The 24,935-nt window shown below is 40.3% G+C and overlaps 2 protein-coding genes across 6 annotated transcripts in view; both read right to left on the bottom strand.

Moving 5' to 3' along the window:
- Nucleotides 1-2,020, bottom strand: part of CLGN (calmegin) — a 65,811-nt gene extending 63,791 nt beyond the window's left edge. The window contains exon 1 of the mRNA XM_054031150.1: nt 1,877-2,020. The gene's annotated coding sequence lies outside the window, so the exon portion shown is untranslated. The remainder of the gene's footprint in view (nt 1-1,876) is intronic.
- A 2,177-nt stretch (nt 2,021-4,197) lies between these two features.
- Nucleotides 4,198-24,935, bottom strand: part of MGAT4D (MGAT4 family member D) — a 94,663-nt gene continuing 73,925 nt past the window's right edge. For 3 of the 5 annotated variants that reach the window (XM_054031153.1, XM_054031156.1, XM_054031157.1), the window contains 7 exons: nt 24,623-24,753; nt 19,176-19,283; nt 15,497-15,690; nt 11,283-11,361; nt 11,085-11,166; nt 9,784-9,896; nt 4,198-4,664 (listed from right to left, as the gene is read on the bottom strand). In XM_054031153.1, the coding sequence (XP_053887128.1) occupies nt 4,554-4,664; nt 9,784-9,896; nt 11,085-11,166; nt 11,283-11,361; nt 15,497-15,690; nt 19,176-19,283; nt 24,623-24,753 (818 nt within the window). In that variant the 3' untranslated portion in view covers nt 4,198-4,553. Of the gene's footprint in view, nt 4,665-6,307; nt 9,109-9,783; nt 9,897-11,084; nt 11,167-11,282; nt 11,362-15,496; nt 15,691-19,175; nt 19,284-24,622; nt 24,754-24,935 lie in introns of those variants that run through there. The other 2 variants (XM_054031154.1, XM_054031155.1) reach the window with 2 other exon arrangements.

Raw genomic sequence — 24,935 nt, 5'->3', positions numbered from 1 at the left:
GGGTCCCCGAGCTCAGTCCCAGGGCTTGACACACTTCACCCAGTACAAAGTGTCAGCACCTGCCATGGCTCCATAGTCAAGGCTGTTCCAATAGCAGGGATTCAGCCTCCTATGCATGGAAAATACAACCTGTCCTCCCTACACTTACAGCACGTGCACTGGAGATTGGATTTCTGAAAATGTACTAGAAAATCCATTTGCCTCTGAGCTGCAGAAGAATTACAAACTGCTGGGTTCTTTGAGATCTTTAACATCTGGCAGTCTTTACAGTGTTCCGTTTGTAAGATCAATCTGAACAAACACAGGCTTGTCTAACTTTCCATAGAGTTAAAATCAACTGAAATCTTATGGGCAGGTTATATTTGAAGGAAGAGGTTGTAATTAAACTAATATTAATGATTGTTGTATCTGATTGATGTGATCAAATAGATTACAAATAGGCTAAGGCAATTTAGAGGGGACATTGTGATATTATAAATAAAGCAACCACTCATCATCCTCTACAGCTAAGTTTTGTGCAACAACTTTATTGGTTATAATGAGACAAGGTGGTTGACATATCTTTTCCTGGACCAGCTTCTTTTGGTGAAAGAGACAAACTTTTGAGTTACACAGAGCTCTTCTGGTCTGGGAAAGATATTCAGAGCTAAATACAAAGTGGAACAGGTAAGGAATGAATATATGTTGCCCAAGACAATTCAAAGGGAAATTGGCAGTAACGGGACAAAGGAGGATGAGTGGATTACAGATTGTGGTAATGAGCCATAAATCCAGCATCTTTATTAAATTCATGATTTTTGGTATCTAGTAGAGTTATCAATTTAAGTTCCCAGGCTTGTCTTTTGATGGTGTTATGCAAGTTTCCTTTCAGAGCGAGGACAGAAACTTCAGATGTGGAGTGATGGTTTTATGAAAAGTGTTCACTCATAGGTGATATTTTGTTTTTGTCTTACCATTTTTCTGTGTGAGTTCATTTGAGAGCATAGCAAATGTCTCATTTCATCTACATAGTTGTTATTGAGACATTTAACACACTGGATGACAAAAACCAGATGTGCTAATAGGCATGGATTTTGAAAGATGTATTGTCAGGGTTATAGCAGTGAAACAATGTCTGCAGGTTTGCATCAGTTGTTCTGGCTGGGTCTGGTGCTGCTTTGAGTTGGTGTGTGGGGAGCTTCTGACAATGAGGCTGGGGAGCTGTTTGAAGACCAGAAGAGGGGGATTCAGGAAAGATTTCTTCCAGGATGTGGTTTCCATCGATTGTACTTGTTTAATGATTCCTTATAGAGATTCAAGTATGGGGTGATAGGTGACAACTAGGGGCATCTGGTCAGAGGGTTTTTTTTTTCTTTTCTTGTATTGAAGCAGATTCTCCTGGTGTATTTAGGTGGCCCTTTACATGATGCAATCTACTTTCTGGTGGAGTGGCCTTGTTTGGTAGAGGGGGGTTTCAAGTGTGTTAAGGTGTGTATTCTGGACTTTCTCCTTGGAGTTTATTCTGTGGTATCTGAGGGCCTGGCACCTGCAGATAACTGATTTCTTGGTGTGTTTAAGGTGGTTACTGGCTCTGTGAAGGTAACTGGTGATCTCTGAGTTTCTTGTATATAGCTGTCATTGCTGAAGCTAATTATGCTGGTGAGGGAGCATTGATTCAACTGCATGACAGACACAGGACATGTTTTCCAGAGTTCTCACTGGTAGGTTACTTGACCCACTATCACTGCTCTTTGAAGATTTCATAGCTAAATACTGTCTTGGGCATGTTTGTCTATAAAACTTCTAATAAATGTTAAACTAAAAAGACATTTCTGGAGCAAATTAAAGAAGAAAATTAAAATGGGGTTATGATTGAGAGTATGTTTCAATAACTTACGGATAAAAATCACTGCAGAAGTGTTGAAATTGTAGCAATCTTCATGGAACTTGGAGGGAGGAGCACAGTTTTCAGGAGGGAAGCTTCAGACTATGTGCATATGGTTTAAATGATAGCTGCAGTTGTAGCAACTATGTAATAGTTCTTTAAATAAAGAGAGAGTTTAGTTTTAGAAACACATTTTTACCCAGCATGCGGTACTTGAAACAGTAATTAACCCGAAGTCAAGCATTATAAACCTGGGAAAATTCAGAGTTAAGATTATACTTAAAAGGCATTGCAAAATGTTAAGGTAAAAAATCCACAATATGGCACAACCTTAATGTTGCCCAGTGGTGATGCCACAAGGAAAAAAATAGGAGAATGTCTTTAATTTTTTTAAACTAATCTGGGTTCACAAATTAAAATGCCTTAAATGCTGTAGGCTATTGTATGGTGTCACTATACAGCAAAGTTAAGATTGTTTGGGTGTCTTGGTATATAGGACTATGATCTAGTGGTTAAGGGCATGCTCTTGGGGGAAGAGGCAGTTTTATGAAGAAGCTCTAGAAATTCACAAAAGTTAAGTTCCATCATATTGAGACATACGTGAGCTGGATGGAAAACAGAAATCCCTTCCTGCAAAAAAAAATTACATTTTTGAAAAAAATAATTGTCCTGAAATTTTTCCCTAAATGTTTTAGCTTCCTAGCTGTATGCTGTGATGATTTGGGGACGCTATCTGTACAATTTATGAATTTTGTGTAGATCAGTAACTGTCTTTTACCAGGCTGCAAACTCCATTTTGAATGTGCAGGTTGTTTGTCTTCTCTGTGGTTTTGTTACTACCAGGTTGGTCTGAAATTCCTATGGGGTAGGCTACTAGTGGGAAAGGCCTGATGATAGAACGCGTTACACTTTGACAAGCAGCCATCATTAAGGGAGGTCTTCTCCCCACTGCAAACCAGTTTTTCAAGTCTAAACTCACCTGACATAGGGGACTGAAAGTTATAAAAAGGGCAGGAGCTGCTTTCCTCAGGGGAAATCACCTGCCTGCCTCGTTACATAAACACAGATGGTCTCCCAAGGAAAGGGTGAACTAGTAAGGGCCATATTGTGATTAGGATGGTGGTAGTTTTCTAAATGTATGTCTCCACTTGGAGCTAGGGGTGTAATTACCAACTGGCATAGACATACTTGTGTTAGCTCTCACTGAAGTAGCGAGCTAAAAATAGTAGTGTAGCCAGGCTAGCACAGGGGGGAGCAAGGAGTGGCACTGGCTAGCTATGCTGAGTATGTATGCAAGGGGTTCAGGCAGCTCTGTATTTGGCACAGCTAGCCCATGCCACTGCTTGCTGCTGCCCAGGCTATCCTGGCTACACTAGTATTTTTAGTGTACTAGCTCCATTACAGCTAGCATAAGGGTGTCCACACAAGCAGGGAATCACACCCCGAGCTCTATGTGTGGCTCTCTTGTACCTTATTTGTTAAATAAAAGTTAGAATCCTGTGCAAAGTGTGTGTGTGTTATATATGCTACACTTACACTGTGCCTTGAGAGAGTTAAAGTGTAACCCCAAATGCTCAAACCTTTGGTGGGATTCTGGGAGAGGGTGTGTTTAAGCTACAGGGGAATCTACAAAGTCAGCACTTGTTCTGGGGTCTGGGCAGAGGACCACAAGGTCACAGCTCTCAGAAAGGAGGGTGCAGACTAATACTGACAGTGTGCTTGGGGACCCCCAGACTGCAACAGTGCTAGGCTCTGTTCAGACTCTGGAGGCTTAACACCCCTAGATCCCTTCACAGCAGTCCAGCAAGTGGGCATGAAGGGTCGCTCAACCAAATTTGTGACAAAGTTTTTTGTCAGTTTCTCCAGGGAGAAAGTGATATTAACAAGAGCCTTCCAGGTGGGCATCTGGGGAGCCAGGGAGCCATCATTTGGATGTTCCTGATGGATTTTTTTTGGGGGGGGGGGGGGGGTTGGGGGGGGGGGTAAATTTGAAAAAAATCATTTTTGCAAAAAGGGCATTTCCCATCAGAAAATCATTCTCATGGAAAATTCCCAACCAGCTCTAATACTTACTTACTGAGACTCTCATTTGGCTGGGGTAGGAAAGTCTTTCTTACAGTCACTAGTTGAGGCAATTTGGCCCAAACCAAAGAAGAAAAGTCTCCCATTACAACTGGGAAGTCTACCACCTCACATTCCTATCATACATTTAAGGAACAACTGAATGGGGGAATCAATTTAAGCTATTCCAGACTGACTCATGGGCCCAGATCCATAAAAAGAGTGCTATTTACATGCATGTAAGCCAATGCAGGCAGACTATGAAAGATACATCTGGAGACAAATTTATTTATTGCAATAAATAAGACATGTACAGATGTTTACAAAACCTAGAAATACCCTGACAAGACAAACAGTTTATGCAACATAAAAAATAGAGTTAAACATCTACAAAGATTGTGATTTATAAAGTAATGGAGAAAGAGGAAGAGTGGATGTGGAAGGTGGAACGCCCATATGTAGGACAGTGGTCTGTACATTAATTCAAGATATTTTTAAAGATCTATTTGAATCTAAATAATTACATGTCTGTATTTGTTTGTTTGGCCTGCATATCTCAATTATATTTGAAGGATTATTCCTGTCTTAGAGGGATCCATTCTCTTCTCAGGGTGCATGTCCATCAGTATTAACAGTAGTTATGCACAGGTATCAAGAAGGACCACATGGAGCTTCCCTTCCTTATGCAACTGGTCACATAATTAAGGAGGGTAGACTTTTTCCCGCAGAGCATAGAACCCTAAGATATCAATAAATAAATCAAAGAAATTAATAACCAGATGGATAATTCCTTTTAAGTTTAACCAGATTTTAGTATTTTTCCTTTAAAAGTCCATGGGGGGAGGGGGGGAAGAGAGAAAAAAAAATCTAAAACTAGATTGCTAAAACATAGGCACTAGAGGTCAGTCACTCTCTTGTTGCACTTAAATGAAAATCAAATAGGTTGAACAAGCATTATTAGTATGTAAATATTTGTCTGAAATTTTTTCCATATCTTTTAAACTAATTAATAATATGTGTATAATGAGTCTGAGGTAGCCTGTGTTTTGGATAATTTTTTAAAAAACTCCATAAAGGCAATATAGTGCTTGCACTAAAATAGTATTTCTTACTGAAAGAGCTCAGTGCCCTGCTTTGGAATCTGACATTTTGCCCTTTTGTTTTATTTTTGTAACTGGCATTTACAATCTTTCCTTCATGCTTTGTGTTTACAATATTTATTTGTATAATAAACACATATAATACAAAGAATACTTTTGTTCTCTATGAGATCTCATATGATCTCTAATGTTCCTTATCCTCTTTTTCCACTTCTTTCAAGTATCAGCCAGCTCTGTTGAGATTCCCTGGCACTTGCTGACAAATGTGTAGGTGAGGCCATTGCCAGTTCTTAATGAGCCCACAAGGGGATTCTACAATAGCCATGTCACTGTCCCCAGAAATTTCTTATGTAAGTTCTCTTGGTTCAGTGCTCTGGTTGAAATGCAACTCACAGGTTTGAGTCACAGTTTGAAGGGTTAGTATGAGTGTCCTGCCTGTTCAATAGCCTCTTCTTTGAGCTAAACTCTTGGTATGGAGGGGCAAAACCATGGACTTAATTCCCTGGAGTTGCAGGTTTGTAGCTTCCACTATTAGCTTTAATGTAAAATGCATTGTGTGAAGCTACAATAGGGAATTTTGACTACTGAGCCAAATTTCTGTTCTCATTTACGCTGGTTTAAATCCAGAGTAGCTGTTTATTTCAATGAAGTTACTCTGGACTTACACCACTGTAACAGAGAGCAGAATCAGGCCTGCTGACACCAAACACTAACCTGCTAGAATTCTGTGGTGTTTATCTCCTGCATCTCACAACACAGCCTCAAGTTTACTGTTACAACCACCTTTTAGGTATCAGAAAATTTAGAGTATGAAACTCTGTTCTCAATTACCCTGATGAAAATCCAGAGTAACTCCAGTGATCCAGTTAGTTTGGCTTTACACCAAGGTGATTAGGGCTCTGATTCTGCAATAAGTTTTGTACAGGCAGATTTCACTGCCAGGGGCGGGGAAGACTAGGAACAAAATTTGGCCCACAATAGACACTATTTAAAAGCAATACTTATACTAATTTAATATTTATAATGCACCTATACTTCCTCAAAGTGAATGGGTAAAGCTCCCAGATATCACAATGATGGGGAACATATAAGAACATAAGTAGGCAGATTAGACTAGATAGAAGGCTGACTGCATGGAAGGAAACAAATATCTACAGCTGTGCAGTTAGTTACCCCTGAAGAATTCAGATTGATCAAAGCATTGTGAACTTTCTGACATTTTACTTCAAAGTTTTTAAGGGCAGTTTCTTTGAGAGGGGGAAAAAAAAGAGGGTTCTTTTAAGTAGCAAAAGAGTTATACTAGCTTAAACTGCAAGGCACTATCATTCTAGGTCTATTTTCAGTGGTTTACAGCTTACCTAAATATTTTCTTAGACTGTGCCACTCCCCACATCAAGTTCAGGAGGGCATCTAAGATGTGGCTGGAGTCCACTGATGCCAGTGGCAACTGAGAGTGTTTAGCATCTTGCAGGAGGCACTCAGCACCTTGTTAGATCAGGCACTTAATTGAGAAAAGGTTCTGGAAGGTGCAGGGCCGGCTCCAGGCACCAGCTTGTCAAGCAGGTGCTTGGGGCGGCCACTCCGGAGAGGGGCAGCACGTCCAGCTATTCGGTGGCAATTCGGGGGAAGGTCCCTCACTCCGGCTGGGAGCGAAGGACCTCCCGCCGAATTGCCGCCACAGATCGCGATCCCGGCTTTTTTTTTTGGCTGCTTGGGGCGGCCAAAACCCTGGAGCCGGCCCTGGGAAGGTGTTGCTTCTCCCACTTACATCAGTTCTGCCCTTTATTTCAATAAGAGGAGGAGCAGGCCCCAATATAACCATGTGATTCACACTGTAGAAACTGCAGTCAATTAAAAACTCAGGTTCAGCATTGCAGGATTCTGACAGAAAACCTGCAGATGTACATAACAATCCTGGGACCCAGTGTCATTTTAACAGAGAATACCAAAAACTACAGTGCACTTTGGAACTGAAGTCTCAGAAAAGAAGCTTGGTTTAAACATTTTCACATTGACTAGGGTTTCTAAAGGTCAGTGAACAGAAAAGTGAAAAGTTTGGGCCTTGATCACGTTCCTTTGTCTTTCTGGAATGCAGGAACCCCATGGAAGTGTCTTTTTCCTTGGAGATGCTACAGTGTTTCAGGTGAAGAAGGGTGTGAATTCTGTGCAACTTGGACTCCTGTAACACAGAGTGAACTATCCTAGTTCCAGTACCTTTGAGGCCGTCTGAAGGCTGCAACATTTGGCCCATTAAATGTTTCTAATGAGAAGGTAGTATGCTGTACCATACTGAACATTGTACAGTATATACCTACATCTTCATTGCCTAAACAGAAGATTTTTTTAACCTATATTAATCTCACTTCTTTTAATCATACTTCACTTATTAGACACGGATGAGGGTAAGTTCCCCGCACAGTTTCCTCTGCATCTTCCCGCCAAGCAGAGTGATTTGTTGCACCATAGAACCAGAAACAGGTTTGGCCTGCAGACTCTGCAGATCACAAGGCTCCACACTGAGGGTCCAGTCTTGCAAACATGCATGTAAATCCCTGACTAGTCATGCAACTAAAGTTTCTCATGTGTGTCCGTATTTGCAAGATTGGGACCTCACTGGAAATTGCCTAAAAAGGGGTGAAGAAGAGGAAGATGTATGGACCCACCCCAGCTTATATTACTGCCTGGGTGCGCCAGGTGAGCAAGCTGCAATCTCCTAAGGAATGACATGGCAAGAGCACATACTCCTTGCAAGCTGGGAACAATCCTTCCCCCTTAGGTATACAGTTCTGTACTGCTCCCTGCTTAGAGTTAAATGACACAAGCGTAAACATCAGAATACTTAATACCATACAATATCAACAATACTCTAATATTAAAACAAGATTTTTTTTTTTTTTAAAGACCATGAACTGCTGCTCTGTTTCAAACAATGTAAAGAAAGTGGATTTTAAATGAACTTATCTTGCTCTAAATTTATTATTATTTTGTTTAGAAACATGTGGACCTACAGTGATGTCAATGGAGTTACACTGATGTAAAACTGGTGTAAAGTAGTTATTTTTTTGGTAGAATGTGCAATGACTGTGTGTGAGAGACACACAATAGGCACACATGCTAAAGAGGTATGTGTATGAAGTCTGACACTAACACCAGACCTGACTGTGTATTATGGATTCCTTATTATATTCATTTTAAATTGAGCTTCTGTTTACATTTTTATTTTAAAATTTATACTAAGTTGGGCCTCTTTGTGACTAGGATTTAAGCATCAGCACATACAATTCAGGAAATAATTTATTATTAATCATTTTTATTAATTCAGCGTACAATTTTACAGTGTAGTGTATATTTCACTGAAGAAAAACTGTTTAAGATTAATATTATTTAAATGATAACTTGAAGGGGCTTTCTATTTAATAGGTACTAAACATACCCCATCCTAAATGGGCTTCAAGACTGAAATACTAGTTAACAGAAAGCACCCTCAAATTATCCTAAAACTTCAGTGTGCTCTTCATATTGATAAACTGTTCCTAGTTAGGATGGATTGTCCTACATAATATAGCAAAATATTGATTGTTTTCCCACTCTGCTCCACTTCTCCAAAATGCTCTGTCAATATATTTCAATGGAATTAATAAAATTGGTGGTTTTTTTCTCCCAAATGTCCCTAAATTTGGAATAAGGACTTTGATGTTATGTTCCCTGAGAGAGGTCCTATAACATCTTGTCTTTAACAATGACTATGTTGTTTTAATTTTACAGTTGTGTAATGCTCACTCCCTGTGATATGTCTATGTATTCAAATTAATAAAGCATTTATGTTTATAAAGGGTCTACCAGGAACATTTTATAGATTTGTTTTTTAAATATTCAAGTCCTTGAGTTTTAGGTTCCTCCCTTTTTAATACACAGTATTAAGTACTAGTAGTAAATAGTACACAAGCGTTTGTTATTTTTTTCCCAGCAGACCATTTGTTGCTACCACTAGGTGGCCTGTTTTTCAAAGCAATCCTTAAGAAAAGACGCATCAAAAATGTGATTTTCTGGAGTTTTGTATTTTCAGGAAGTCTTGATAAATATCTGCAAAAAAAAAAGGGGGGGGAGGAATAAAATATGATAAATTTACAAAAATTGTATCAAATGTTAGAATAAAAGTTATTTATTTTCCCCTTTCAGATACAGTGATGGATTTCCTCCAGATTCTTTCAGTGAAATCCTTTGAGATTTCCCCCCCCCCCATGAGATGAGACTATTGAGTCTATAAAGTCAGACACAAGCAGTTATAAAATTACACTATTGTCTGAAGATGTTTGCCTACTCTTGCTACAAACAGCACCTGAGATTGCTACTACTGAAAGAGAAGATAGAAAAGAATAAAAGTAAACAAATGAATCATGGAGAAAAATTGTGTACATCATGGTGCAAATTCTACTAGCTTTACTTACTCCAAGTAGTATTTACTGATAGGCTTTTTCTCATTGAAGTAAAGAGGATTACTCAGGTAAGTGATACTCAACATAGGCAAGGTTGGAGAATCAGTCCCTTTGTCCATTTTCAGTACTTTTTGTGCAGTTTCATGTTTTCCCTGTATAGCTGTTTCCCCCGTCTGCATGGGGCTTTCACAATTTTTTTTTTCAAAAGTTAGGAAAAGGGGATTGTAAAGCCATAAATATTGGCAGGTGGACTCAGGGGCAGGAATGGGAGCTGAAACTGCTTTTAACAATAGACCTATTAATATGCTTCCCATATGCTTACCTCACTCAGTAATGCCCACACAGGAGAATCAGAATGGATAGATAAACGAATAGCCTGTATTTTCCCTACTGATGGACTGATGATGCCTTCTGCTATTCCATTATCAAATGTACCTATGTATAAACAAAACCAATCAGCACTAGTATGAGCTATAATGAAATGCATTTTTCTAGTGGACTTAGCACAGACAGTTTTAATGTCAATAATAAATATTACCTAAGGCTCAGATTCACAAAAGTACTTAGGCACCTAAGCCGGAGGTTTAGATGCCAAGTCCCATTTTTAGGGGCCACTGTGATCCACAAAACCCCCATTTAGCTGCTGCCTAATCCTGTAGGTCCCCAAACTCACTCTGAACCTAAATTTTTGCAGTCAATGTTCCCTAGGGCCTAGGTGACTGTTTCTGCCTCTGGGCAGGAACACTGCAACCTCTACATGCCTGCACACTCATCTCCTGCCTAAGCCCCAGAGAGATCCTCAGACCAGGGGAAGGTAGGTGGGTAGACACCTATCTTGCCTGCGGGGCCAAATCCGTATGTGTGCTCAAAGCCCACACACAATGTCCAGAGGAGGAAGACCTCCCTTACAACTTAGACCAGTGGTTAGGGTACTCACCTGAGAGGTGACAGATCCTTGTTCACATTCTCTCTCCTCATCAGGCTGAGGAGGGATTTGAATTAGGGGATCTTGCACATCCCAGTACCCTAACCATTGGGATAAAGATTACAAGAGTCATCCTCCCTCATATAGCTGTTTTGTGTGAAGTTAGGCAGCCTCTGAACATTATTGAAAACATTCTTTTGGTGTCCTAGGAGTTTGCAGTGTTGACAGTACATCAGTGTATTACTAACAGAAAATACTGTTTAATATATTTTTATCATGTTAAGATGTACAAGCTCTTTTTAAAAATAGCATTCTGATGAAATATTCACTTTTGTTGCTGGCTGAACCACAAGTTAATGATGTCAAAATCAATTAACTTGAGCTGCAAAACTCAAGTCACAGTCAATTATCCTACTGAAGAGCTTGAAATGATTGGGTTTTTTCTTTAATTTAAAACCTTCACTATCCCCTTTACTAAAGTCTGTTTTCATTACTCTGCCATATTGAATTCTAAGTAACCAAACCACATACTGCAACATGCAGAAGTTCAAAATGTATTCTTTGATTACTAGTTGACTTTGAAATTCTGAGTTTCTTATAGAACTAATGGTGCTTTCAAGGGTATGGGTTGTTGTTTTTTTAAATAGTGTTTATATACAAGAAAACTGTTTCAGTCTTTGAAGTAATAAGTAGTTTACCTATCTTTAAATATCCATCTTTGGTTGTTTGGTAGTTAACTTTGCCTCCATGGCCTACTGCATCTTTTAATAATTCTGTTTCCTGTAACAAAACAAAAGAGTAGAAGTCCCAACCAGGTTTTATAAACTATATTTTTTCCAACCTTCACTCATAAAATGAGTAGTATTGGGTATTGCAGTGGGAAATGAGACACTTACAGCAGCAGGCCAAACTTCTACAGTAGTATTAAACAGTTTATCACCAGGGTGTTCCATGTTTCCACTTCTAAAGAGGTACCTGCCAATGAGAACTATATTATTTCTGTATATTTTTGTACTGTAGAAAATTCTAGATGAATAGTTCAAGAATCATTTCTGAAGTAAAAATTTAAATATATGTTCACTGACATGCTATTTGCAATAGAGAAGCCAGAGACCTACATTAACATTTGCAGCCAGTTGGCCAAACGGTATTAAAACCTTTAAATTTCAAACAATATATCCCCAAAAGACAACCTGTTCTGGAAACAGTGAAAGGGGAAAGCAACAACCATGCCGAATTGTCATTAACCTTTCTCCCTTTCTGTGCTCAAATCCCAATCAATCTAACCCATTCCAAGCTTCATCAACCCTTACACACAGACCCCAATGGTCCCATATCATTCTAAAGCCTAGCTGAGGCCTGCAGCACCCATGCAGATAGCTGCATAAGGATCATCCCCACGTCTTGCTATAAGAGTGTGGACCTCCTTGCAAATCCAGCATTTTTAGGTACAGAAAGTAGGCTGTCTCTTAATTCTTATGAAAGTTGCTTGATGACAGGGTGTCCAACTTGCACCTCTTATTGTGGTACCCATATGCCAATGGCAGCCCTCAGTTATTCACGGAGGGCTAAGTCAAGTGTTTCTAAGAAGCTCCAATATTGGCCAATGAGTGACAGTATTGCCAACTTCAAGCATTCAAAAATCACGAGTTAGCCCCCCCCCCCCCCCCCCCCAAAAAAAAAACCTCATGAGATTTAAAAAAATACTTTTTGGATTCTTTTCATTTGCCTTCTGGCCTTGGAGCCTGCTTATAATCCTTTCTTTGCAACCATTCAGGCTCATAAGAGTTTTTTTTTTTAAATGAAACCTGAGATTCTCACTTTCACATGAATCCTGTAGCTGAGGCATTAAGAAAAACTCCAAATATAAGGTTGACAATAAAAATCTCACCAGTTAGCAATACTAGAGTAGGGGGGCATCAGCTAGAAAAGGCAATGTTGTGCAGACGCCACCTTCTTCCTGTTTAGACCCCACATTGGGAAAATGGAAGATATGGACTATTTAAGTTTATTAACATGTAAGCTATTGAATTATGAACATTGTGAGTCATAGCAGTTTCTATGCTGCAATATTTATTACAATATTGTTATGGTGGGGTCACCTGATGGGGATATTACATATGATCTTGTAAATTCTTTTTCTGAGTGCATAAGCAGTGTAAAAACTTTGAATAAATGTTTGGATTGTTGTTAGTTTTTTGTGATGCTGCAAAGCAGTTTCCTCCCTGCCATATTCTCCCTAACTTGAGTCTGTTCTTGAGGCAGAGGTACTCCCTAGGAGTGTGGCATGGGGATTTTGGTGAAGATCCCTGAAAGATGAGATGGGCAAACAATATTCAGGCTGCCTCTCTTCAAGTATGGTGTATATAGTGCAAAATACCCAAGCTGCACTAAGAAAATATCCAGCTCTGGCACCCAGGTTACCAATTTCTCATCCAGCGTGGAACTGACCCACAAGACACCAGAGGGGCAACAGTATTTTTTCATTACATTAATTTGTAATAAAATAACATTTTACAAATCTAGTGGTTTAAATGATTTAATGTACATTTTTTGTGATGGAGAATGCATTTCACAATGTATTTTTGCGGAGTGTCTTTTTGTGGGAAGCCAAGAGAGAAAACATTATGTGTCAAAGGAGACAGGATGGACATATGCAAAATAATTAACGATATAGAGAACAAAAGTTAGGAACTTCTGTTTACCCCTTCTCATAATACACAAACAAGAGTACATTTAACTAAATTGAAAGACAACATATTTAAGCATGATAAAACAAAATAATTTTTTACATAACACAGTTAACCTGTGGAGCTCACTGTCTTTTTTTTATTTTTGGAGATATACCTATCTCATAGAACTGGAAGGGACCCTGAAAGGTCACTGAGTCTAGCCCCCTGCCCTCACTAGCAGGACCAAGTACTGATTTTGCCCCAGATCCCTAAGTGGCCCCCTCAAGGATTGAACTCACAACCCTGGGTTTAGCAGGCCAATGCTCAAACCACTGAGCTATCCCTCCCCCGTCAAAAGATATCAATGCCAAGAACTTACTAGGATTAGAAAAATTTTACATTTATATGGATAATGAGAACATCCACAATTACATTAAACAAATTTAAAAGTTTAGGTATATAAATCCTCTTGTTTTAGGGCAAAAGCCAACTACTAATTTAAGGGGCTAGGAAGAATCTCTCCCTGTAAATAGGTTATTCCATAGTTGTCTGCTATGGGCTTTCTTGCACCTTCCTCTAAAGATGCATCTGGAAATGGCCACATTCTGGAACAGCATATTGGATTAGAGGGACCGCTGGTCTGATCTGCTATGACAATTCCTGTTTTTTCATTCAAAGGGCAGGACTGTAGCTCAGCTAATTAAGTAATTCAACAAGGATCTAATTGTAAGTGGGAACCCACTCCTAGAGCATGTCTCCATGATCTCCTGACTCTTTGGAAGATAATTTCCTAATATCTGCAAAAGAAGAACTTCCCACCTGCACATAGGAGACACATAGAACAGGAACACCTGTCCTGGCCCTCCTGCAGAGTTAGAAAAATCCCTTGCCCACTGCTCTGTTCTCCAACCAACACCTCCTCAGTCCAATTAAAAAATGGTGCAAGCTGCCACAAGGTGACTAGTAGGATGGTATAAGTTAAAGCAGACCTTGTCCAATTTTAATTTATATTCACATCGCTGTAGGCATTCCTGGCAACACAGGAAAGCCCCGCCAATGCACTCCAGTGTTGGGAGAAACTATGCTCTTAGGCCAAACTGCATTTCACCGCTAAAACTCTGTTTTAAAAGTTATAAAATTGGTACTTTAAGAAACTTAAATATGTGGTATTTATTGGAAATGCACAACCATATATTATTGTAAAATATGAGTATGTAGCATAAAATATATTAGAAATGTTTACAAGTCAGACAAAATACAAGAGGCTTGGTTCTGATCTCACACTAGTGTTATGTTGTTGCAGCTACATTTAATTCAACGATTTACACTAATGTAAATTCAGAAGCAGACACAAGGTCCTTGCACAGGCTCTCACCCCCCTCCTCTAAGTGCTTCCCTAAAACATTTCTTCCTTAAGGCATATGAATTCTAGCCTTCCTCACAAAGAAGTATAAACTAAATAATAGGGGGAAGCGTTAAACAAAAAATTAATACAAAAACTTGAGAAATGCCAAGATGTGTTGTAGTAGTAGGATTTTATGTTTGTATTCTATATAATTTAGAATAAAAGATAAAGAATAATAATGTAGCATGCATTAAATGTATTGATGTAGGATTTGACCATATCCTGCCAGCCACCCTTTCTGAAAGCAAAAAGGAATGGCCTAATGGGCCATTGGTAAAGATGCATCCGCCAGGATCTTGTGTCTGAAGCTGATTTCAAGTCTGTAACAGACCTTTAGGGTCACCACTTTGTTGTAGGTTTAGCATTTTGAAATAAGTAAAAGAATGCAATGATTGTTTTCTCCTGTATTTCAATTTGATGTTCTTGTTCAAACTTTGGGTTTGTCCTGCCAAGACTTCCCCATAGCATCATGTCGTGTCTGATAGAACCTGGCAACCTGGCTCCTCTCTACCCGTGATCAACCTAGCTGGCCACTAGATTGATCCGGACTCTGGACTGGTAACTATAACATCAACTGGCCGGGGTGGGGATGGGTGGGGGGGGTGGGGGGGGAGAGAGAGAGAGAATAAGTGAGTGTGTGTGAGTGAGAGTAAATGTATATGCTACTTGTTGTATCGCCAATAAATGCGGCATATTGCCTTTTCCTCTGAAAAAAATCCCGTATGCTTCTATAAGCATAACAGTGTCACCACTCAGTTGCTTTTCATTGTTTTCACCATAGGGTTTACATTGATTTTTTTCTTTCTTTGTTAAGTATTTAATTTTCATGCGTGTGAGGAGAAGTCTAGAATTCAAAAGCTTTTAAGGAAGAAGTGTGTTTCAGGGAAAGCGTTAAAAAAGAGGAAAGGGGCATAGCAGACTTATTACACTTATTTAAATTGGCAGTTTGTGGATATTCAAACAATAGAGAATTGGTAATCTTGACAGGATTCAAAACTGGGTATAAGTATCCTACCATATCATTAGCACTCACCCTTCTACTTTCAATGGCTGTAAAAAAGTGAATAAGATATAATCCCCAGCCACTGGAGAAAAAGCCCAAAAACAGTCCATTCCTTCATAAGCCTTTTCCAAAGTATAATGCTGGAATATTCTTAGGCTAGTAGTCACTTTTGCAGGGGGGTTAACATGTGCTTTATGTAGCATGTTTTTGCCAAAATCTTTATCCTGTTAGACACAAAGAGATACAATACCACATATAAAGACTCATAATTCAGTGTTCAAATATCTTGGATCACAGAGGGCTGTTACAGAAAATGAAGAGTCATTATCTGAACTATTTTCATATAAAATGATTAAATATAGGTTTTAAATGTTGCATCTCATATTTATGGGAGCTCCTTCAGTGAAACCACTAAAACTCAACAATAAGTTGTGTAACCATGAACTTTATCGATCATTTCCTAAATGATGCAGAAGCTTTTCTGATGGGCCGGCTGTTCCATAATTGCCCATTACACCCTCTTCTGTAACATCTGGTATAGGCCACTTTCAGAGACAAGTGGACTACATGAACCATTAGTCTGATACAATATGGTGATTTTTATGTAATAATACAGCACTAACTGAACTCCTGAAGTCTTGTACTTAAGTGCTCTTACATGGTGAGGACAACTGCTTTTTGGGAGGAGGTATGCCACAGGCAATACAGACCTGTGCTGCATTACTAATAGAGGGGAGTATAAGGAAAGGACCGTATCTAAGGAGGAAAGGCTACCAGAAGGAATCTCTCCATTTCCTCAGGAACCTCAGGAGAATCTTGTGGGTAGACTAGAAATCAAGCCCTATGCTAGTTCGTATTATTTACATTGTTTATGTAGCCCTCCCAGAGCCTCTTGAGACTGTATTCGCATCTGACTACTGTGGATCTGAGATGATCTAAACCTAATAAATGAGGCCTCCTTGGGAAGGTGTTTCCCCCACAGTTTAAGCAGAGGAGCCTCTGTTTACAGTAGGACACTATAATTGAAAAACCCACTCTTGACCTCAGGTGCCTCTCCAAATATCTCATCTCCAAGCTCATTAAATCACAAATGCAATGTATGCAATTACTGTCAGGAGTTCCTCTTCCCAAAATCCATCCTAGACCCTCTCTATTTCAGCTTCCACCCCTTGCACTCTTCTGAAACAGGTCTCACTAAAGTCTCTTATGACCTCTTCCTAGCCGAAGCTCAGGACCAGTACTCCATCCTCACTTTCCTTGACCTTTCAGCTGCCTTCAGCACAACTGACCATGCTCTTCTTGAAATATTGTCCTCCCTTGGCTTTCGTGACTGTCCTCTCCTTGTTCTCCTACCTCTCTAATCACTTCTTTTGTCCTTTGGAAGACCTGCTATGTTCCCCCTCCAACTTTCTGTGGGGGCTCCAGAGTGGGTCCTTGGTACCCTTCTCTTCTCCCTTTACATCTTATCTCTAGGTAGTCTCATCTGCAAACACAAATTCAACTGCCATCTCTACGCTGATGACTCTCAGGTCTACCTCTATACTCCAGACCCATCTCCTCCTGTCCAAACTAAAATCTCAGCTTGTCTCACTGACATCTCCTCATGGATGTCTAGACATCAGCTCAAGTTCAACATAGCTAAAACAGAAACTCTTCTCTCCCCTCCCCATCTCCTACCAAGCCTACCACTCTACCTCCTTTCTCGATCATTGTGGACAACACCACCATTCTGCCCGCCACTCAGTCCAGTAAGCTGGGAGTTATCTTTGACTTGGACTTCTCTCTAGGTCATTGTATCCAGGCTATGTCTAAATCTTGCAGATTCTTTCAGCATAACATCTCTAAGGCTAGGTCTACACTACCCGCCTGAATCGGCGGGTAGAAATCGACCTCTCGGGGATCGATTTATCGCGTCCCGTCGGGACGCGACAATCGATCCCCTAATCGACGCTCTTACTCCACCAGCGGAGGTGGGAGTAAGCACCGTCGACAGGAAGCCGCGGAGGTCGATTTTGCCGCAGTCCTCACAGCGGGGTAAGTCGGCTGCGATATGTCGAATTCAGCTACGCTATTCACGTAGCTGAATTTGCGTATCTTAAATCGACTCCCCCCTGTAGTGTAGATGTAGCCTAAGATACGTTTTTTTTCTTATTCATCCACAGAGTGAAAATTCTCACTAGGCTCTCATCTCACATCCTGATTACTGCAACATTCTTCCCTTGGTAAATGCAACCTTATCCCACTCATATCCATTCAAAATGCTACTGTAATTATAATTTTCCTATCCTGCCACTTTGACCACATCACCCTTATCTTTGAACCCCTCCACTATATTTTATGTGATAAAAGGGGAGACAAACTACATTGTTGGGGTACGTAAGGGTTAAGTAAAGACCTGGGTAACTGCTAGCCTGGTAATAGGGAGTAGGTGCAGGTACGCACTGTCTCTTTGCTTGATAGATAAAGTTGCTACCCTCTCCTTCTGCTTGTTAAGGATTGATAAGCATTGCAGCTGCTTATGGGGATGTGGGGATCTAAAGGATACTTTGTGTAAAGCAGTGTTATCTCCCCCTCCCTTCCATTCCCAGCTACAATAAACAAGCTTGGGGCCATGGCCCCTTCCTCCCTTCCCTGCAAACTGCTGATTAAGGGAATTCATGGCTGCAATTATTGCAAAGAAATGTCTCTTCCAAGTAAAAACGTCTGTAGAATATGCTTAATGCTGTAAACAGTAAACGGGCGAGGACAATTATATTCAGTATATAGCTATTAATGTTCATTTTATGGGCATTCATATTACTCTATAAAGGTTTTGGGGGTGTTGTAATAAATGTAGGTATTCACATACTAACTTCGATAAAAAGAGTGTGCTTTAACTAATTCAGTGCTTACTCGACAATTGGTCAAGGGGAACAAGTACGGCAATAAAGAAGCCCGTCTACTCAATCTGCCTCTGGGTTTTCCTGCTCTCTCTAAAATATACGTCTTCACTTTCAGTGCCCTTCATGGTCAGTCTCCACCTATCTTCCATTCACTATTGAGATGTGACTCCAGCCTCTGCTCAGCTCCTAAGGCCAATCTCCATCTCCCACTTGGGAAAGTTTCAAACAAAGACTTTTGTACTTTCTCTCATGCCACCTGTCGCAGTTAGGAGGCACTCCTCAAACATCTGCAAAGCTACCTCATTATCCTCCTTCACATCCCTCCTCAAAACTTTCCTTTGCTGTGATGCCTACAAAAAAAAATGGACAACAGTTAAGCTGCTGGTGTGCTGAGACCACTGTTTATCCTGCTGACCAATATTGTCTCACTGTTTCCTTATATTTCCCCATCTGTCTGTAGCCTTCTGTTGTCTCTTGTTTTATATTTAGATAGTTCCTGCCCCAAAGTGCTTACAATCTTTTTGGTGTGTCTGTACATTGCTTAGTACAATGGGGCCCTAGTCTATGCTAGAGATCCTGGGCGCTATGATGGTACCACTACTACTAATTAATTGAAGGCCCAGACTCAGGGAAGATATCCTTATATGTCCTGTGAGTGTATTTCCCCCACTCAGTTCAGATTACAAATTAATATGTTCCTCTCATCTCTCTCTTCTGGTACATGAAATTTATCACCAAATACAATGTTTTTCAGTTCAAAAAGTAAACAAGTCAGAATTCAAACAAATAATTTAGAAATATGGTGGCAAATTTTGTAAGAGTCTTACTTTTAAATTCTGTATTTTCCCAGCCAAAGATGAATGAATTCCCACATGCTGAAAGAGAGATGGCTTAGAACGGATACGCAAATAAGCCTTTTGCCCTTCACAATGTTTCTGGAAAGGAAATAAAAAAAGGTCATGTGTATGAATTTCCCCCCCTCAACAACAAAGGGATATGTCCGACCATCAGTCATTCAATTTCATTACATAGCTATAGCTACAGCTTGTCCTGCAATCCAGATTCACAAAAGTAATCCCTTGGGGAGTATCCCAATGACTTCAGTGAGACTCCGTAAGGACCATTCACATAAGGCAGAATTGGAACTCTTCACTTAAGCCTCTATTCTCTCAGAATATTTGACTGTTATTAGGTTTTGTTTGGGGTTTTTTTGGGCAAAGAAATAACAATAAGAGAAATCAACTAAAGACCACTTTCCTATCTATATTTTCTGTCTAAAGTGTGGAGGAATGTAATCCTAGCACAAGTTTAGCTGTATCTTATTGCAGGTTCTCCCTGAAAAATTTCAGTTCAGTTTTTGAGCTCATCATATTACTTTTACCAAACTGCTCTGACCATAACCTGCATTGACCTCCTTGTTGTGGATCCTGGTCACTTTTCCACTCCTGGCTCTGTTGTTTGATACAGGTAATTGTCACAACATTATGCTGGATCATCCTGAGAATGACGTGGAGCTCTCAAGCATTGGATTTAAATCTTACTGTTCTAATTTAGGTACAACTTTGGACAATTGACAAACTGGAAAATGCAAGTAACTGCCTTTCAGTAAGAATTTCTGCAATGTCTTGTTCCATCCGTCTGTTTTCTCAGATATGAGAATATTCCCCTAAAAGTGATTTGTGCTCTGGATGTAAACAGCAGTGCAGTTTGAGACACTAAATATAATCTGTCATAATGATAAATATAAGGAAGCATCATGACCTAAATAGAATAAAGCACAAGACTACAGGCAGAAGCCCTGGGTTCTACTCTCAGCTCATCACTGAAACACTGTGCAAGTTTGGTAAATCACTTTATCTCCCTGTATCCCAGTTTCCACATCTTTAAAATGGGCATGATAATATTTAACCAACTGTGTAAAGTGTTTTGAGCGCTATAGGTTTTATATAAGTTCTACCAGTACTAGTTAAAGTGAAAAGGGATGGAAAAGCTGCATCTAACTAGCTCAAATGCAAAATCTCAAATGGGATTTATGGCTCTTATTGAAGTACTAATTAGATACTCAAAAATAGCTGAGGGCATATAAATAGAATAAAGTGTTTTTATATGTGCGTCTAAAGCAGATGTTCAGTAAAATAATGCCAGAAAAAGGAAGTGAATGCAAATCAGTGCACCGGCAGCTGTTTCTTTAGAAAAGGGTGGTACACTTTTGAAACAAAAAGATACAATTGTGACACGTTATTGTCCCAGCTGGTGGAATCAGTATTTTACCATAATCACAGTAACTACAAAATACTACACCAGAACCTTGGTCCCTAATAAGTCCCTTTTTATGTCACTGCAGCAATGCAAAAGGGATTTAACCACCTTAAAGCCACTTATGAGGATACTGCAATCATAGAGAAATCCTCAATAGGTGTAGGGTCCCAGCCTAGGGGGTGTGGTGTGCAAAATTCGAGCATGATACACTACAGCAGGGGTTCTCAACCTTTTTCTTTCAGACCCCCACGCCCCACAACATGCTATAAAAATTCAGGGCCAGAGTGTGTGTGTTGGGGAAAGAGAACTTGGGGCTCTGGCCACTGGGTGGGGGTGGGGCCTTTGGGCATAGGCATAGTTTGACTTCTATTTGGGGGCGGGGGGACAGGGCCTGGCAGGACTCAGGCCAGCTCCACATGCTAGGGCCCAGGGAGGGAATACCACCTCCGCCGCCTGACACCTCAGCAGGCCACCCAGCCTGTCTGGGTTGTGGGGGCAGGGGTACAACCAAAAATTATAACTCGAAGAGGAGGACTCAGCTTAAAAAGTTTGAAAACCACTCAGGGTGCAGGCAGGGGGTAGCTAGGAGCTATATGCAAGCAGAGGGTAATTCAGGATTCACGTAGTGGGGGTAGCTAGAAGCTGTGTGTTTTAGCCCCACGGGGGACATCGGGGCTCCATGCTTCAGCTCTGCAGCTCCTGACATCAGCCCTGCAGGGGGCACCAGGGCTCAGGGCCGCTTCCCTCCCCCCGCACCCCCCCCCCCAAAATGGCTCACAGACTTCCAGGAGACTCCCAGTTGAGAACCACTGCATTATAGGAATGGTGAGTCTACTTTAACTTGTACCGAAGTCTAGTTAAGATCCTTGCAACCCTCAGGATCCGGGGAAGAAAGTGGGAGACAACCAAAACATTTGTTCCAATCACACTGTGAATGTAACCTTAATTTATATATGCCTCAGTGACATTTAAATATCAATTTGATTAGATATCCCATTTACCTGAGATTTTTTTCTGGAGGACTGCAGCGTGATTTGGGCTGTTTTTTGTTCTTGTTTTTAAATGTCAGCCCCCATTAGTCTCCCTCCACTCCAGTGAGTTTACTTATTGCTATCCTTACATTGAGGGCATATCAACTGTGATGAGACAGGCTTTGTGTCTTCTCCTCAGTGCAACATGCATCCTTTATGTTGCTATGATGCTTTTGGCATCTACTTTATCAACAAATTTCATGTTGCTGCAGCCAGCTTCCTCCTTTCCATAATAACCTAAGTTATAATGGTAAGAGGAAAGTTCACAACATGATACTCCATTCCCTGCTCCATCTGTCTACAAGATTCAGAAGTGTACACAAACACACACCTTTAGATAATTCTTCTACTTTTGGGTGGGAATTTGGAGAGCTACTGACTCATCCTCAAAGGACCCGAACTTCCATAAAATTATATGAACCTATCCATTCACTTTTAAAGGCAGATCTGATGAAGTTCCTGAAGTGCCCATGGACCTGATGGCTGCACCCATTCGCCAACTATACTCCTCCAACATTTAGTGAAAAGATATGGTTGCTTCTACAACGGCTTTAAAAACACTGCCAGGGATGGAAACATGTACTTAACCTATTGGCCAGATGATTAAACATACCAACCAGAGGTGGATAGGCTGGGGCAACACACTAGTGAGAATTCCAGTTGCTTGGAAAGGGAAGGTGTTAGAGTTACTTTCCATCTTTCATATCAGCTTATTAACTGCTGCTGGGGGAACAGGCTGTCTGTCCTATTGTATGCCTCCTCCAGTTCCCGTTTTTGGCATTCTTGTAAATAGCTGCCTCTGCTGCTGCTCATTCTTCTTGCAACAGCTGCATGCAATTGACTTGACTTGACAGTTTCACTGCTACCCACAGAATTTTGAATAGCAGATGTGAAATTCACTAGAAACTTCTTGTCAGTCTACTTTTGCCAAGTTGAAGCAAACACAAAAGCAGAGACACGTGCTGCTTTATCTTCCTGGTTTATGTATGATTCACAACCTTAAGGGCTACCAACTTTTTTTTTTTAAATGAAAAAAAAAAAAGGGGCTCAGTCCTTAGGAGCTGAGCTCAGCACATCTGAGGAATATGGAGGGGGAAGAGGTGACATTATAACATCTTGCCATCACCCACTGTTTGTGCACCAGAGGCAGATTGGGGCCACTTAAGTCCCTGGATAAATTAGAGCTGCAGGGTTGCCAGCCCAAGATTACTGGAGTGAGATCCTGGTTCTTCCTATGCTTAAGTGCGGAGTGTGAAATGCCATGCTGGGGAAATCCTCAGCTGCCTCCTTAAGGCAGTTTTAAGTCCTCTTTGTACTGGTGGAGCTTAAAACAAACCACCTTCTGCCATCCCCAAAGGTCATCTTCCCTACAGCAGGTCATCATAATGAGTCTTTTTAAATCCACTTGCTCAACTCTTTTCACTCAGCTGTTTACACATCCCATATCTTTCTTGCATGAAGTCATTTTCCACCCATACCAACAAAAAATAATACACACGCAAAACACTTAAAAAGAACACAGAGTGAGAACTGTCACCATCCTATCCTCAAGTAAAGCCATCTGCACTCTAAAAACTAGGGGGGAGGGAAACCTCTTGTTGCCCCTGTAGTGTAGTCAGCAGTCCATTTCGTGAGCACTTAGCCCAGCCCAAGATCTAAAAGGGCCATGGTTGGTGACAAAAGGCACCACAGGCTGTGTAAGTGTGGGAGTGAGGTCTGGTCTATACTACCCGCCTGAATCGGCGGGTAGAAATCGACCTCTCGGGGATCGATTTATCGCGTCCCGTTGGGACGCGACAATCGATCCCCGAATCGGCGCTCTAACTCCACCAGCGGAGGTGGTAGTAAGCGCCGCCGACAAAAAGCCGCAGAAGTCGATTTTGCCGCCGTCCTCACAACGGGGTAAGTTGGCTGCGATACGTCGAATTCAGCTACGCTATTCACGTAGCTGAATTTGCGTATCTTAAATCGACTCCCCGCTGTAGTGTAGATGTACCCTTAGAGACACTCAAGCGTCATCTAAACAAGTGAAAAAGGAGTGTAAAAATAGAACTATTTTAAAGATAATCACATAGATAAAATGCTATTGGAAACATTTGGAACTCCAGAAATGGCACCTTTCCCAATATAACCTGGAACTGTTTATTTCAGTTAAAACAGGTAGGTTAGGTTGGTTTTGCTCTAAACACCTTCCTGCATTATTTGCAAACAAATACTACAGCCTTTTCTAACTCATGAGACCAGACAGTGAAACAGACTAGAAACAAACCAGTCTTCCACTCCTAAACAGAGGGAAATATAAAAGATAAATAGCATGAACAGTTTCAAACAAATTAGATTTTAAAACTGGTTGTTTTAATAAACTAAGGTGTTGATTAGTAATGTATAAATTTTACCTTAAGTATCCTAGCAGTCTGAAAATACCATGAAATCAAATGCTAAGTCTCAATATAATATGCTACATAAGGCTCTAATTCTGCAATTGACTACACAAGCAAACTCCTGAACCCATAAGAAGCCCCATTAAAATCAGTGGAGCTTCATGTAAATGCAGAAGTCTGCCCACACAAACCATCTGTATGTACTAGAACCTAAATTCTCATTTTTCCTCATTAGGTTTCTTAGAAAGAGCTATTTCATATTTGATGTTTACTTTTAATCTTTGTTCTTGCCATTTTAATTCCTATGTCGCCATAGCATATATTAAGCAGCAAGCATTGCTTTTACTGGTTAATAATATAGTTGTGTATGCTTACTTCATTATGGAGTGAAATCAAACAAACTATTAACACAAGATGTCCAAGCTAGTAGTTCAGTTAAATTATACTTTGAATCACATTACAGTACAATCCCCCACAACTGTTTAAAAATCCCTAAAACACATTTATGGAATGTGTACTTTTCTGTTTTTGAAACTGAATCATGCATTAACTGTGATTTATAATATAATTTATTTTGTAGTAATAAAATACGGAAACACTTACTGGATCCTTTTCTGGACTGCATACTTTAACCCAGAGTAAGTGGTCTAGAAGCCAGTCTATGGGCTTATCTTTGTAGAACATTAAAAAGAATTCTACTATGAGTGGTAAATCTTTAGTTCTAAACAACTTTCCTGAAAACAAAGAAAAGAAGAAATCACACATTTCAGTCATATTTAGTCCTTATGCATATCACTGAAGCCCATGTTTTCTTCCTGCACCCAAACACATAGGGTAGAACCCAGACCCTACTGAATTTAACAGAAGTTTTACCATTAGAATCACAGAATCAAAGGATTAGAAGGGACCGCAAAGG

Source organism: Malaclemys terrapin, chromosome 5 (genome assembly GCF_027887155.1).
Source record: "Malaclemys terrapin pileata isolate rMalTer1 chromosome 5, rMalTer1.hap1, whole genome shotgun sequence".
Taxonomy (NCBI): Eukaryota; Metazoa; Chordata; order Testudines; family Emydidae; genus Malaclemys; species Malaclemys terrapin.
The sequence above is the reverse complement of the archived record's forward strand: the minus strand, read 5'-3'. Positions and strand labels throughout refer to the sequence as shown.